The sequence below is a fragment of the Candoia aspera genome, chromosome 3, assembly GCF_035149785.1.
Source record: "Candoia aspera isolate rCanAsp1 chromosome 3, rCanAsp1.hap2, whole genome shotgun sequence".
In the NCBI taxonomy this organism is placed as follows: Eukaryota; Metazoa; Chordata; class Lepidosauria; order Squamata; family Boidae; genus Candoia; species Candoia aspera.
In genome coordinates this window covers 136,796,116-136,813,091 of record NC_086155.1, presented here as the reverse complement: position 1 = coordinate 136,813,091, position 16,976 = coordinate 136,796,116, and the positions used below count along the sequence as shown (strand labels likewise).

Genomic DNA, 16,976 nt, shown 5'->3' with positions numbered 1-16,976 from the left:
AATGATCCAATAGAAACATCTATCAGTATGGCCTATGAAAAAACCAAAAACGCACTGCTGTCTTTCACGATCGTAGAACAATTGATTTTCTCCATTAGTTCTTTATATAATTTTTACTAAAGATTTTTTTGTAAAGTAAGATAAAAACTAATACTAATATAGTCAGAAAAAGAAATCAAAGAGAAAGCTAAAAGTGCAAGAAGGGGAGAAAAAAGGAGAAGAAAAATAGAAAAGAAAGAAGATACAAAGTAGCAGCAGTTATAAGTACAATTATATATTTACCTCTTACCCTGTGGTTACAACATAACTCTCCTCTTTCTATAATCTATCCTGTCTGATCATCAAAACCATAAATCATAAGTTCATTTTTTTCTGTTTCATGCAAAAAGTCTGTAAGGGGTCTCGATTTTCTCATTAGTGCTGATGTCAATGAAATGGGTGGAAAATAAGACAAGATACCCAGTCTCTGATTCGATTTCATTTTATTAATTGCCTTCACGCAGTCCAAGATGGATAGAGAAAAATACAGAAACAAACTTTTGTGGGGAGAGCTTCAGCAAATACTTCATTTTTTTGTATTCATCTCTCTCTATTCAAACGTCACCAAAGTACCACTCTGGCACACAGTTAATAGGTTTCTCCTCCCAAATGGTCTGCAGCCGTTTGACCCATGAAGTCAACATCTGTTGTCTTTTCTCTTCTGACATGTACTCGGGGGCAAAGCAGATCTGAGGGGAAAGGACACTGAAGCCACAGAAGTGTAAGATTCCATGCTGGAATTAAAAATAAAGGGACATAGTAAAAGCCATAATGTTTGGCTTGTGATTAGACCATGGTAGATATAGTTAAAAAACAACAGCAATATTGTGAAGTTGAATTCATAGCAGCTTTCAGGCAAAGATGGCAGGAGGGAACCAGGGATAAATAAAAAAACACATAAATAAGCACAGGACTCCAATGCCTTTGTAAGCTTGTGTGGGAGCGAGAAGTCCTTCAAGAATTCCAGTCTCAGATAATTGAAGGCTTTAAAGATAATTATAAGCATTTGGAATTCCACCTGAAACATATTAGTCAACAGACCAAGTGAGGCCATACTGGTATAGTATATGTCCAGTTACCCATTATTTATTTATTTATTTATTATTCACATTTCTATCAACGCCCATCTCCCCCTAAAAGGGGGACTCTGGGCGGTTTACAATAAAATTCACCTTAAAACCTAACATCATAAAATCACCAATATTAAAATAATAAAAATATAAATATAAAATCCAAGTGGGAGATTTCCATTCCGTCGGGAGAACTCTACATCACCAGCCACCCCCAGGAAGAGCTATTGCCCTTCCCATCCCAGGCGAGGCGGCAGAACCAGGTCTTCAAGTCCCTCCGGAAGGTCGGGAGCAAAGGGGCCTGCCTCACCTTGGGGGGTAGAATGTTCCACAGGGCGGGCGCCACTGCAGAGAAGGTCCGCCTCCTGGACCCCGCCAGATGAAATTATCTTACAGACGGGGTCCGCAACATGCCCTCTCTGCATGATTGGGTGGGGCGGGTTGATGTTATAGGGATGAGACGGTCCCTCAGGTAGCCTGGCCTCATGCCATGTAGGGCTTTAAAGGTGATAACTGTTGCAGATGCTGGGAAAGCCTTTAGCCCAGGAGAGGTCAAAAAAGTCACACACCAAGCATTTCTATAAAAATAATTTATTTACAGAAAGCAAAAACAAAAGCAAAACATTTAAAGTACTTAGCTCCGTTTGGAGCAAGCCTTGCTGAGCTACATTTCCAGTAGAGAGAAAAAGAAGAAGTGAAGAAGACAAGTCCGGGCAGGATTCTCCCCTCCCCCAGGCTATTTGCATGAAGCACGTGAGAGGAGACAATCACTTGCAACCTTTCACCCGGCCAAATGATTAGGTATAATAGTAGCTTAATCTGTTAGTAGGGAAACCTTAACACTCCCCTTTTTACACTACAGATTAAGATGCAAACCAATCTTCTCTGACTTTATATGTCTTTCCATTCACATTACCATTATCTCCCCTTTGGTTTAACAGAAAGCTACCATTCTTCTTCCTGTGTTTTTCCAAACCTAGGTAATTGGTCACAACTCCAAGGCTTTTTAATATGAAATGGCTTTTTATGCAGGCTTCAAAATCAAGCCTTTGTTTTTCTGTTGATGTGAATAGCAGCAAATCATCAACATAAATGCACAGATACATACAGCCTTGTTTGTCCAAGACTTGGAGCAAAAGGACCAATAATATCAGAGTGTACAATTTCCAAAGGTCTAGTTGTAACTCTGTCACTGTGCTTACTCACAGGAGCTTTCAGTGTTTTGCATTCTTTGCAAACTACACAATCTAAGTATTTATCACAGGGTTTTATCTTTAGGTCAGCACATAGCTGTGGCATTTGTGCTATATACTTGATATTAGCATGACCAAATCTCCTGTGCATCAGGTGTACACATTGGTCATGATATGGTGTGTTGCCAACTGCAGCCTTGCAGCTTGGCTTCCTTGCATTTTGCACAATGTACAAGGAGTCTTTTAACATACCAGTAGCACACAATTTCCCATTTTTACGTATCTCACAACCATTTTTCTTAAATGTTATGATATACCCTGTTGCAGCCAATTGTGCCACAGATAAAAGGTTTGATTGTAAATTTGGCACATACAACACACCTTTTACAGTTTCTCCTAAGCAGGATAAATACAAGTCACCTTGTCCCATAATTTTGGTCACAGACCCATCAGCCAAAGATACACTTTGTCTTTCAGTTTTAGACAGTGACACAAAAGAGCTTTTACAATTACATAAATGACAACTGGCCCCAGAATCTAACACCCATACATCAGAATTACCCTTCTCAGCAACCTGTGCAATTTGGGTTGTCTGAAGAGCCTTCTTCTGTGTTGCCCTTGTGTTCTTCTGCTCTGTCTTTCTACTCTTGGGTCTCATGGCACAGTCTCTTTGCAAATGTCCAGCTGAACCACAAGTGAAGCATCTCTGGCTTGCTAGCGCTGTGGCCTCAGGTTCCTTTCCCTTCTTTTCCCTCATTTTCTGGTCTTGCAGCTTTCCAGAAGAGATGGGGGGGGATCTTTCCTCTCTCTTCTCCCATTCAACGAGTAAGCGCTGTGTAACATACGATGGGGTGAGGTCTGCTTCAGGCATAGCCTCCAGGGTACAAATCAGCGTGTCCCATGTTGCATTTAGTGAGGACAGGAGGATATAGGATTTTGTGAGAGGTGTAAATTCCATTCCTCTCTCCTGCAACTCAACAAACAGCTGCTGAATATAATGCAGGTGCTCAGGAAGGCTATCTCCTTCTGCAAGGTAGGCTCTGTACAGCTTTTTCGTCAGAGTAACTTTACTCCCTGCTGTTGCCTTTACATATAAGTCTCTTAAAGCGTCCCAAAGTTGCTTTGCAGACTGCATGCCTCGCACGTGGACTAGCTGATTGTCCTCAACTCCCAAGATAATGGTGGCTCTAGCCCGCTCATCCTGTCTCAGCCATTCAGCACTGGGATTTTGGGGGGTTTGCTCACCAATTTGCAGCCAAAGATCCTCTCTGCGAAGATACATTTCCATCTTCAGGGCCCAATTCAAATAGTTGGTCTCTGATAGGCGCTCCAGAGGCATCGCTGAGGGCTAGGAGGCAGCCATGGCTTCTTCCTTCTTTTGCAAGTCACCTCAGCTAGCTTCTAAGTCCTGCAGACCGGCAGTTGCTGGAAAATCTCCAGGTGGCTCCAAAGAAAATCTTCACAGGTCTTTGCTACCTGCCTTTAAATTGTGCATGAGGTGTGGAGCTGACCTCTCTTTTCTCTCTGGGTTTTACTGCGTTGTTTACTGGGCCCATAACCTGTTGCAGATGCTGGGAAAGCCTTTAGCCCAGGAGAGGTCAAAAAAGTCACACACCAAGCATTTCTATAAAAATAATTTATTTACAGAAAGCAAAAACAAAAGCAAAACATTTAAAGTACTTAGCTCCGTTTGGAGCAAGCCTTGCTGAGCTACATTTCCAGTAGAGAGAAAAAGAAGAAGTGAAGAAGACAAGTCCGGGCAGGATTCTCCCCTCCCCCAGGCTATTTGCATGAAGCACGTGAGAGGAGACAATCACTTGCAACCTTTCACCCGGCCAAATGATTAGGTATAATAGTAGCTTAATCTGTTAGTAGGGAAACCTTAACAATAACCAACACCTTGAATTGGACCTGGAAACAAACTGGAACCCAATGCAGCTCATGCAGTAGAGGTATTACATGTGCTGATCTTGGAGCACTCATCACTGTTCGCGCAGCCACATTTTGGACCAACTGAAGCTTCTGGATACTCTTCAAGGGTAGCCCCATGTAGAGCGCATTGCAGTAGTCTATATGGGAGATGACCAGGGCATGAGTGACTGTCCGGAGGGCATCTCGATCCAGGAAAGGGTGTAACTGGCGCACAACCTGAAGTTGTGCAAAGGCCCTCCTAGCCACGACCGCCACCTGCTCTTCGAGCAGGAGTCGTGAGTCCAGGAGGACCCCCAAGTTACGCACGGGTTCTGAATGGGGCAGTGCAACCCCATCCAGAACTAAAGATGACAACTTCCCGGATACTGAGGAGCCATCAATCCACAGCCACTCCGTCTTACCAGGGTTCAGCTGAAGCCTGTTGCTCCCCATCCAGGCCCGCACAGCCCCCAGGCACTGAGAAAGGGCATTGACCGCATCACTTACTTCACCCGGGATGGAGATATATATCTGAGTATCATCAGCATACTGATGGTACCTCATCCCGTGGTGACGGATGACCTCACCCAGCGGTTTCATGTAGATGTTAAATAGGAGAGGGGAGAGAACCGAACCCTGTGGCACCCCGCAAAGCAGCGGTCGAGGGTCGGATCTCTCATCTCCTATCACCACCGACTGGGACCGGCCCTGGAGGAAGGAGGTGAACCAGCGCAGAACCACGCCGCCCACCCCCAACTCCCTGAGTCGTCCCAGAAGAATACCATGGTCGATGGTATTGAAAGCCGCTGAGAGATCATGGAGAGCGAGGATGGATGCACTGCCTCCATCCTGCTCCCACCAGAGATCATCCATAAGCGCGATCAATGCAGTCTCTGTCCCATATCCTGGCCTGAAACCTGACTGAAAGGGGTCTAGATAATCCGTTTCATCCAGAATCCTCTGAAGTTGTAACGCCATCACTTTCTCAACCACCTTCCCCAAAAAGGGGAGGTGGGAGACTGGACGAAAGTTGTCCAGGACAGTAGGGTCCAGTGATGGCTTTTTGAGGAGGGGGTGTACCAGTGCCTCTTTAAAGGCAATCGGAACCACTTCCTCACTCAAAGATGCATTAACCATCGCCTGGACCCAACCACATGTCACCTCCCGCACTGCTTTCACAAGCCAGGAAGGGCATGGGTCTAGATGACACATGGCATTTACAATCCGGAGGATCCTGTCCACTTCCTCAGGCCCAACAGGATCAAACTGTTCCCAGATAACCGGGTAAGTATGTTCCCTCAGCATCTCCCCAGACTCTGCGCCACGCTTAGAGTCCAACTTGGACCAAATCTGAGCAATTTTACCCTGCAGATGCTCAGCAAATTCCTCCGCATGGCCCTGTAGGTGGGAGACAGAGCCCCCATTACCTAATAACGATCGTGTAATTTTAAACAGGGCCGTTGTGCAGCATTCTGCGGATGCAATAAGAGCGGAGAAATATTGACGTTTTGCAGCTCTTACCGCCACAAGGTAGGCCTTAATAGCAGCTCTAGTTTGTGTTCGGTCAGATTCAGTCTTTGTTTTCCTCCAGCGGCGCTCTAGGCGTCTCTTTACCCTCTTCAAAACCCGCAGTTCCTCCGTAAACCACGGGGAGTGCCGGGTTTGAGTGGGCAAGAGAGGCCCCGGCCGCTTCTCTATTCCAGGTTGTGGCCAGGACCTCCGCTGGACCGTGCAGTAGATCCCTGGGTATAACCCCCAGCACCTCCTGAAACCTCACTGGGTCCATCAGTCGCTGGGGGCGGACCAATTGAATGGGTCCTGCCTCCCTGCGGTGGGGGCAGCACAAGAGAATCTCAGGGCCACCAGGGCGTGGTCTGACCATGACAATGGGGACAGATCTACCTCTCCCCTCAGATCACGTTGCCACTGCTCTGACAGGAAAACCAAGACTGGAGTGAGGCCACTGACTTGAGTTGGGTCCCGAATGATCTGAGACAGGCCCATGGCTGCCATGGTAGCCATGAACTCCTGAGCCGCATCCGAGGCACGCCCCAGGGAAGGTAGGTTGAAGTCCCCCAAGACCATAAGCCTGGGGAACTCCACCACCAACCCTGAGATGGCCTCAAGCAGTTCAGGCAGGGAGGTTGCCACGCAGCAGGGAGGCTGGTACAGCAGCAACACTCCCAACTGTTCTCGGGTGCCCAACTTGAGAAACGGGGTCTCACAACCGGCTACCTGTGGAGCAGTGCCCCTGAAGGCTACTAGAGATTCTCGGATGACAACTGCCACCCCACCTCCCCTGCCCCGGTGTCGCGGCTGGTGCCACACCTGAAATCCGGCCAGGCACATTTCTGAAAGGGCTACCCCCCTTCCTGACCCAGCCAGGGGGTCTCGGTGATACACGCCAGGTCTGCCCCCTCCTCTGCGATCAAGTCACTTATAAGGGGGGCTTTGTTGTTGACTGACCTGGCATTCAGAAGCAGTAGCCAGAGACCAGGGCCCTCAGGGATCTGCTGACCAGGACCTGGGTATGAACCTGGAGGGCCGGAACATGCTACCAGTAACAGACACTGGGAGCGTCTTCCCCGGAAATGGCCTGCCCTCCAGTTCCCGTCATAACATCCCCGGCCCGTCACCACCTCCATAGTGAAACCTGCCCTACAACCCCCAGAGTCGCCAGGCCCAGTTGCCTCCACTCCCGAACCACCAGCCACCCTGGGATAACGCAAGGGTCCCCTCCCCCATGCACACATCCTCCCACCCTCAGTCAACTTCAGGTGGAGGCAGGCCCTCCAGTACACCAGCTCCTGCTCTCGGCACTGTTGGAGCCTACCCCCCGATCCATTCACTCACTGTGTCCACCCCGCCACCACTCTCACTGGTCACAGGGGGGCACCCCACCCATTCCTACCCACCTCCTGTCTCTCACTCAGGGGTGGGTACTCTTACACACCCCATTCAATCTTGGGCTCCCTCTGTGTACTGAAACATATTAGTCAACAGACCAAGTGAGGCCATACTGGTATAGTATATGTCCAGTTACCCATTATGGCTATTCCAAGAAATTGTTATGCCACTCTTGTGGACAACATAGACAGCATGTTTACATATCATGTTCATTAAGCTTCCCAATCATATAAAGCATGCAGGCTTAAGGCAATTAGAGTTGCCAACTTTATCAGGGCTAACAGAAACATCCATCCATCCACCCATCCACCCACTCACTTGCTTACTTGCACATTTACTTGGTTTATAAGCTGCTCCAATCAACTCTGAATGACATACAACTCCCCAAAGTTGTTTTTAATTTGGGATTAAAAACAAACACACAAATTTTAAACTTTCACCAATACTTTAGCCTATGGAAGAGAAGGAGGCCCATCCTTTAACTGTCACTGTACTACAAGATCCATTAGTTCTGCCAATTGGCTATGCTGGCTGAGGCTAGAAGCAGCTGTAGTCTAGCAACTATTGCAGATTGGATTGAACTGAAAATGTCTTGAGCTCAAAATGCCCCAATTCAACTATAAAACTCCTGTCCTTAGTGAGTGTCCCAATACTATTCTGACCATTGCAGAAGTGTTCTGGGCACTAACCTGGAGCATCTTTTTCAGCATGAAACACTTCTAGAATTATTGGGGCAGAGTTGGGACACTTTTATGAACTTGGAATGTTTTGCACATCCCTGTCAACCACTTGTAAAGAGCCAAAAGGCTGAACTTAATTTAGATACTTCCTGTCTCCCAAACTCAGTGGCTGCAGACTGACAGCCTTCATATTCCATGTAAGGAAGAAGAAAAGCGTGAGGAAGGAGAAAGAAAAAACAATTTGCTCTCAAGAGTTTCCCATCTCAATTCCCTTAGAAATATGCATAGGATGGACATCTCTAAAGACACTGACACCAACACGGGAAATGTTTTTATGTTCCCAACCCTGCTTTATCTCAGGAAGCCACTGGGAAAGAGCAACACATTCAGAAACACAAAAGGACATTGGCTGTTTACTGAACATATCCTTCATGTTGTGGGCAGAGTAAAGGAAAGCAGATTCCAAGAGATTCCCTCCAGGTATGTTTTGAAGCCCTTCTCATCAAGAGGGAAAGTGGGACTGCTGCCTCTGCCCATGCCATGGCCACCCATTCATGAAGGATGACTCCATATACTGTATCTAGGATTCTTAATCACAGATTGTGGCTGGAAGATCTGGGAGCTGCAGTCCTGACATATCCTAAAGGCACCACATTGGGGAAGACCACCAAACAAGAACAACAGAAGAGGCTGATTGGCTAGAGGCAAGAGAAAGAGTGTCCAGTGGTGAGAGCAGCTGAATGCTTACATCAGTCCAGCTTGCTATAACTGGAGGGACTGGGATATGCTTAAGACCTGAAGGACAAGCTCAGTCCCTACCTAATTCCCAAGAAGCCAAGCCTGAGCAAAATTTTGCATTCTGTCTCATTATTACCTGCATGGGCCAGAGAAGATACCGGATATTACCACTGGGTCCTCTCTCTGAATACATTTCTTCATCTCCTCCAGTGGTAAATGAAAGTAAGGCTAGTTTATTCTGGAATGGAACATATGTTTTATTTATGTATTCTAGATCAACACTTAGAACAAAGCCCTCACAGTTCAGTGTACAGCATACAGTATAACCACAACCAAGTTATATTGCAATGTGATTAAAAAACATTAGCACAGCATCCTTTAGAATATCTTTTTTTTTAATCTATTCAATTGTGTCTGATTCTTGGAGACTGCCTGGACAAGTCCCTGCAGTTTTCTTGGCAAGGTTTTTCAGAAGTGGTTTGCCATTGCCTCTTTCCTAGGGCTGAGAGAAAGTGACTGGCCCAAGGTCACCCATCTGGCTTTGTGCCTAAAGCAGGACTAGAAGTCATGGTCTCCCGGTTTCTAGTCCAGTGACTTACCCACTACACCAAATTGGCTCTCTTAGAATAAATTAGAAAAAAACAATTTCAGACAGCAGCATTATCCTGTGTTTAAGAAAAAATGACCTGAAATAAGAAGGCTTTAAAGGCCAGTTTAAAAACCTGTACAACTGGAGCTGTACAACTGGTACTTGAGCAAAACTCCACAACCAACCAAAATGTGTGGACCAACTCCCAGAATTCCCCAGCCAGCATGCTAGCTGAGGAATTCTGGGAGTTGAAGTCCACACATCCTAAAGCTGACAAGTTTGAAAAACACTGAATTAGATGCTTTACCAAGAAATGATTGACCTTGCTTTGTTTGCAGTCAGGTTGGTACTTGTGATCTTTCCTTTTGCAAAATATATTCAGTAGTTTAAGGATTTCTATTATTAAATCTCCAATTCTTTAAAAAATTCCCCTTGTCCTATTCTTTTCTTTAGACACAATTATCCTTATGCTCAAAAAGAGAATGATCAAGAATGAGAGAAAAGAAGAATGTTAGGAGCCAAAAAATTGTTTCACCCATTTCCAAACTTTCTAAACTAAGTTCTACATTTCTTCTTGTAATAATAGATACTGTACTTTATTTCTAACAGGATTGTCTTATTCAACAGGGAATCCAGTATTAGCTCAGTTCACATCCATTGAACATTATTCGGTTTAACTGTTTTGTGAAAAATAAATAACAGTTAATTTATTTCTCTCATTTATATGTTGACAGAATCTAAAAACTCTTGGTGGTTTACAACTATAAAAATACTTTAAAAAGAACAAAGGATCAAATCAGCTATGGGCATAATTTCAACTATCAAATGCCCCATAGATTAATTCAGTTTAGACAGCCTGCTGAAATGATGCCAAGGTTGTCATCTATCTAACCTCCAGTGGAAATTGTTCCATGGGATGGGACCACAACAGAGAAATATTGTCCTCATGGCACCACTGATCTCACTTTTCATGGAATGGAAACTTGCAACATTCCCATCTTGGACAAGCTTACTGGATAGGTTGGTTCTACCTGGAGAAGGTGATCCTATTTTTAGTTGGTTTTTTAATTATGAAGGTGAAAGGTTCCCTGTGCAAGCACCGAGTCATGTCTGACCCTTTGGGGGGACGCCACTTTCATGATGTTTTCTTGGCAGACTATAGCAGTGTGGTTTGCCATTGCCTTTCCCAGTCGTCACCTTCCCCAGCAAGGTGGGTACTCATTTTACCGACCTCGGAAGGATGGAAGGCTGGGTTGACCTGAGCTGGCTACCTGGATCCAGCTTCTGATGGGATCAACTCGGGTCGTGGGGAGAGTTTTGGTTGCAATACTGCTGCCTACTACTCTGAGCCACACGAGGCTTACATTTTTAATTATACTCTGTGTTAATTATCTTGAGTGTTGACACAAAGGCAGGATATTAATAGCAGCAATAAAAATATTAGCCTAATGTACATTTATAGGCCACGTACCTTGAGTAAACCAGAATCAAAACACTTTGGGAAATCATGAGCAAATCCTTGGACTAAGACTCTGTCCATCCAGCCCTTCAGGATGGCTGGCATGCTGAACCAATATAAAGGAAACTAGACAGGAATACAAGAAAGAAAGGAATAGCATCTTTGGCTTTAAAATGCCCATTGACACCACTTCTTCAGAAAGGCAATACTCAAGCAGGAACTATTGCAAATAAGTATAAATTAACCAAAGTCTGGCATTATTATTACAATGTTGTGCCTCTAGCATGGATCCTTCTAGTACAGCACAGGGATTGGCAAGACCCACCAAAGGCCAGGTACATCTCTTCAGCAAATGTTTTTGTCTATATTGTCAGAAGCAACCATTTTCCTCAGCTCGTTCAATAAAAATAAATTTTAAAAAATATCTGCCTTTCTTCTGAAGCAAAATCAGATTGATACGCAGGGCACTGAGTTGGGAAAGTCTAACCAAAATAGATTAATCTAATGAACTGTCATTCCCAACCTAGTGCTTCCTAGGTGCATGGATGCAGACATCCTCTATTCCAGTGTTTCTCAACCTTGGCAACTTGGAGATGTGTGGACTTCAACTCCCAGAATTCCCCAACCAGCATGCTGGCTGGGCAATTCTGGGAGTTGAAGTCCACACATCTTAAAAGCTGCCAAGGTTGAGAAACACTGCTTTATTCCAACCAATGTGATCCCAGCTGGATGGAAGAAATGGAAGATGAACTTCAACACATCTGGAGGACAACTAGTTGGGAATATTGAGGAACTCATGACACTCATACCAGCACCTATTGTACCAAAACATAAGGGATAACATCTTGAAAATTCTTAGATGACATAATCAAGTCAAATCAAACAAAGACCTAAAATTCTCCTATATTCCAAAGTCCAAAGGGTTATCAACAGGTTAAAAGGATTATCAACATCAACAGGATCCAAGCTGCTGAACCAATTCTATCCAGCACCATCTACTCCAGAAGTCTTACAGAAGTTTTTGAAAAATAATGACCTGGAAAATCACCAAGTCGGCTTCTTTCACTTTCCTTTGCTCCTCAATCAAATCTTCAGACAGACACCCATTTTCACAAGCTTTCCAGGCCTCAACTCCATAATTAAAATGATCAGGATTGTATAGGTCACCTATGGGCACAAGATAACGCACAATCTAGTTGCATTCAAAGAGTTGCTGTCTTTTTTTTTTTAAGGTACAGGATCTCTGTCATCTTTCACTTATAGTCAGCTCAGATAGCAACATAACATGTAAAATTTTAAAGGCAGGGAGGAGGGGGAAGCATCAGTATTTTGCTAGAAGTCTAACAGTCCTGAGTCCAAAAATTAGCTTGGATATTAGAACTCATAGTCTGAGAAAAAAGGACTCCTGTTCACCCATATTTTCTTCATTTCAGCAGTATTATTTTGGCTAGAAGGAATGGGAAATTGTTTTGCTACTGTTACTGTTAAACAATTGTGAATCTCTTGAAAACACCCCAGAAATCTGCCTTCTGTTCATAACCCATCCTTCAGACAAGTCATTACCTTATTAATTTCACGTAGTGTAAGGTTGAGTGTGCTAGAAACCCCATCTTTTTCCATATACAACTCTGGTACCACAATAAAATATATTCCTGGGATCATTTCTTGGGAATACAAACCAGAAATGTACTTCTACATCATCACTGGTACCTACCGATGATGTCCTTCTTTGTTGTTCTTGGCTCAAACTGCATTTCATACAAGTCTGAAACAGTGACAGTGCAGCCTTGCTTCCTCAGTTCTTCCACTGTCAGAGTTTTTAAGGAACCATTTAGAGACTTGGGCTCTTGGTGTGCATATACAATCAACACTTTTTTCCCTGATGTTTAAAAGAAAAAGAAAGAGAAAAACAACATTTACTTAAAATAGGGATTCCAGGGACAGATAAAAATGGGGGCAGGAAGAGGATTTTCTGCAGTCAGGGGCAGCATTTCAGTCTGAACATCTTCTTAACTAGGAGCCTATAACTGCTTTTTTAAAGTAATCAGTCTTACTTTTTTATCTTACCTTTTTGCTAATGAGCCCAAGGTAGTTTTTTTCTTTTTTCTTATGCCTTTGAGTCAGTCTTGACTCCTGGCGACTGCCTGGACAAGTCCCTGCTGTTTTCTTGGCAAGATTTTGAGAGTGGCTTGCCATTGCCTCCTTCCTAGGGCTGAGAGAGATTGACTGCCCCAAGATCATCCAGCTGGCTTTGTGCCTAAGGCAAGACTAGAACTCACAGTCTCCCAGTTTCTAGCCTTATGCCTTAAACACTATGCCACATTGGCTCGCAGTAGATCTTCCTATCCTAATTTTATTCTACAACAATCTTTTGGGCTAGACTGAGATAGTGACTAGCCCAAGACCATTTCATGTAGTTCCTATGGAGGATTTTTAAAAATTGTAATATAAAACAAGGCAATCTGTTTGTTACCCATAAATACCAATATCTTTGCTATGCTCCCTGCCCCAGCTAACTTTTCTCCTTATCATTTCTTTAAAAAAAAAAATCAAAAGATTGCTTGCGGCATCTTTATTTTCCTAAAAGCTTTTGGGCCCCTAGGCATTTTAGGAAATAAAAAAAAAATTGGGTGGCTGAAATCTGTAAATATCCTGCCCCCCCCCCAACCATTTTGGGAGAGCATCCATGGTACTCTTAAAGTATCTCAGCACTCCCAATATGCCCAGTTGCCCACCCCTGTGGAGAACGAGAGGATCTATGGAGACATCTTAATTCTTGCTCTTCCCCTTGATAGGAAGATGATAAAAAGGAAGTACAACTTACCTGCCATTTTTTTTTCAAAACCCCTGCAAAAGTTTGTCACAGTTGATAAAATGTGATTTTGAAAGATTCTCGTCAGGACTGTCACAAAAAAGAAAGAAAGATACTAAATTCCTTTCCTCAGTTTTCAAAAATAAAAATTATCCGAAGCTAGCCATCTTGATGTACTAATAATGGAAAAGAACAACCACAGAAAAAACAATAGACACACAAACTTAAACACAACAGCATCAACAGAAACATCCTAGCTAAATAGACCTTGGCAGGTGAAAAGGAAATATCTGTTGCTCTTCTCATCTTCTGATTCCCTCTCCTTCATTCTTATCCAAGCCACAAAATGGAGCAAAGAAGATTTGGTTTTGAGATATCTGAAACCCGGCACCTGGAAAAGGGGGAATGAGCGTTTGCTGCTGTTTGCATTCAATAGGAGTGGATGAGGGTTCTCAGGAAATGGGAGGATTATTGTAATGGTTGCCTAATCCCAAATACTCAGTCTCACAAGCCCAGGCTTAAAGATAACTGATTTATTAAAGGAATAGTATGCAAATACAGAGAAAGCTGAGAATGAGCAAAAGCGCGCCAAATACAAACTTTTATTTTGTTTTGAACTCAGGATCAAACCAGAGTGTTCTGGAGTTTCTGCCAAACAGTTTTGGGTCAGTCACAGTTTAGCAGAAATGAAATATCAATCACTTAAGTTGTTGCAACTATTGGAGTAAGCAAAACCAGGAGTGCTTGCTATCATTCCTTCTCTCCTCTCCACAGCTCCCTGAAAGACCCATTCTCAAACTAAGCAGGAGTAAATTCAGTGGACTATATTGGCTTATATTCATAATAAACTCACACCTCCTCCCCATTATACCCAGGGCTCACATCATCTAAGTAAATACTTTTTCCTGTTAGAAAAGATGCAATCTTCTACAACCTAAAATACAAGATCAAGAGGAAAATAATCAGCCTGCCAGAAAATAAAATAACTTTTCAAAGTTTGAACATTTCCCCCTTCTCTACGTTTATGCAGTTTTGCCTTACCGCACAGGAAACAAAAATACCGCCCCCAGAGGATTTCGTGCTACAAGACAGACCGGTTTATATTGCACGCTTACTCAGAAGTAAGCTCCGTGGAGTTCCGTGATTTTACTTCCAGGCAGCTGGCTTTCTACCCCGCGTCCTTTTTTCGGAATAACCTGCACTGAATATTAGTCCAGCTAGTTCACGGACCATATAAAGTGTTGGTAAATCATAGTTTCTATATAAGTATTATGATTAAAGCGTTGGCTGTTACTGAATGCAGAATTACTTACTTCTGAGTAAGCCTGTATATACGATTGGCTCCGGGGCAGTCCATGATTTTTGGATGAACTGCAGTTCTTAATAAAGAGGGCAGTTTAGGTTCCGAGCCCACATCCCTTTCACAAATACTCCCAGATTTCTCAAACTTTATCAGGATTTTTTTTTTTGCAAGCCAGTTCCCTTACTTTAAGATCGTATTGGAATACTAGTAAAATGTAATAGTAATATTATATTTTACTATTATAATCAAAATTCTTAATAAAAAAATTGTATAGGAGAAGAACGTACCGGAATAGAGGACAGAACCCGGCGGAAAGGAAAGGATCAGATGTTCTAAGCAAGGCAGGATCGATGTAGGTAGCGCGACTAGTAGCGCCTGACAATGGAAAACAGGGTAGTAAATCTGCCTCTTTCTTAGTTACAGCTCGCCCTAATACAAGGAGGAGTGTGCGATTTATTGTGTTCGCCTTTTTTTAATTTACGAGTTGCTCTTTCATGTTGCAAAATGGATATTTAAATTAAAATGAGATCTCGGTTGAATAGGAAGTACAGTAGGTAGTAATGGTAGGTAGTAATCGGTAGTACTGACCGATATTGATTGGGTTCACATGACAGGCTGAACGAAAAGGCAGTCTGATCATTCGTGGATCACTGTGTGGTGTGAATCCATCTGATGTGCACAACAGAGAGAAGTCCCAGCAAACCATGATGGCTAAGTTCACACGACATGGTAAGCTAAAATATGGTTGGCTGGTTCGTGACTCAGTGTACTGTGCAAACCCGCATAGGGCTGTTAATTTATGGTTCAGTATCTGCTGTGGTGGCGGTGGCGCTGCGGGTTAAACCGCCGAGCTGTCGATCGGAAGGTCGGCGGTTTGAAACCGCGCAGCGGGGTGAGCTCCCGTTGCTAGTCCCAGCTCCTGCTCACCTAGCAGTTCGAAAACATGCAAATGTGAGTAGATCAATAGGTACCGCTTCGGCGGGAAGGTAACGGCGTTCCGAGTCGTCATGCTGGCCACATGACCCGGAAGTGTCTATGACAACGCCGGCTCCAAGGCTTAGAAAGGGAGATGAGCACCGCCCCCTAGAGTCGGACACGACTGGACTTTACGTCAAGGGAAACCTTTACCTTTACTTATCTGCTGTACTACTTTAATTCAATAAGCCGTAGTTCAATTAATCATGAATTAATGTGCCATGCTAACACAGCTAATCTTCACTGGGACTCACCACTAGATAAATATGCATAGCACAACTATTCTGAATCTCTTATCATATGAGGAAGTGGAGAGTGGCTTGTTACTGCTTTCCAAATAATTAGATATTTGTGACTTGAATATTAATGTTTCCTGTGTTTAGAATTATTGCATGAGCAACACAAGCCTTACAGTCATAGAATCAGGGTCAGAAGGGACCTTGGAGAGCTTCTAGTCCAACCCCCAGCCCAGGGCAGGCAGACCATCCCAATCAATGGCTATCTAGCCTTTGCCTGAAAATCTCCAATATGTAATGCACGCAAGTCCCAGAGGACAGGTAGGATATCAGGCTGAGAATAGTGGCTGGCTTGCTGTGAGATCATGCCTTTTTGGAGCTTTGAATCAGGGACTTCCCAGGCTACAGTAGAACTGAAAAAACATCCCTCATAAAGAAGGAGCAATGGTCAAGAGACCATGGCTTGAAGCTACATATTTATATCCTGCTATTGCACAACATACCTCAGAGCAAAATGCCTGTTTGCTCTGTCTTCCACGTTGATGTAAGTTAGAGTATCTGGCTTACCAATTCAGCTAAGCTGTGGTTTGTTTAACAATGGTGTATTGACTAAGCGTAATGGGCTGAAGGAGCAGGAGGAAGAGCTGCAACCAAGGCAACAGTCAGATAAAAAGAAATCTGGGCCCCAGGCAGAAATGTAATTTGAGAAAGTATCTCAGACATGATCCTCCCTAGTTCTCGGGGGGGGGGGGGGGGGGGGAGGAGGGGAGGGGGGGGAGGGGAGGGGAGGGGAGGGGGAGCACGTTCAGACTTGCAAGATTCTGTTATTATAACCTTATAGTAAAAGTAGTATTAGCATTCATAACTTTGGTTTCCTAGTCTGGTCTATCTTGAAGGGCTGGCGCTAAGCCACTATGGCTGAGTTCATACAAGATGCTAAATCTCAAATCTGATGATTGATTTGTACCATGAGGGAACCCACTTAATAACTGGTACAAGATCATGGATACAAACTTGGCTTTCATGGGTCCTGATTTGGTACTCACCCTGGCTCCTTCAATCTC

At 43.9% G+C, this 16,976-nt stretch overlaps 1 protein-coding gene across 1 annotated transcript; it reads right to left on the bottom strand.

The window, feature by feature from the left end:
• Positions 1-471: 471 nt before the first annotated feature.
• On the bottom strand, positions 472-15,036 carry NQO2 (N-ribosyldihydronicotinamide:quinone dehydrogenase 2). Its single transcript, XM_063298823.1, has 7 exons — positions 14,989-15,036; positions 13,411-13,488; positions 12,301-12,465; positions 11,623-11,753; positions 10,599-10,712; positions 8,675-8,776; positions 472-773 (listed from the first exon to the last, which is right to left on the bottom strand). Exons 2-7 carry the CDS (start codon positions 13,415-13,417, stop codon positions 594-596), a joined length of 699 nt encoding a protein of 232 aa, XP_063154893.1. The 5' UTR covers positions 13,418-13,488; positions 14,989-15,036; the 3' UTR covers positions 472-593.
• Between the last annotated feature and the right edge of the window lie 1,940 nt (positions 15,037-16,976).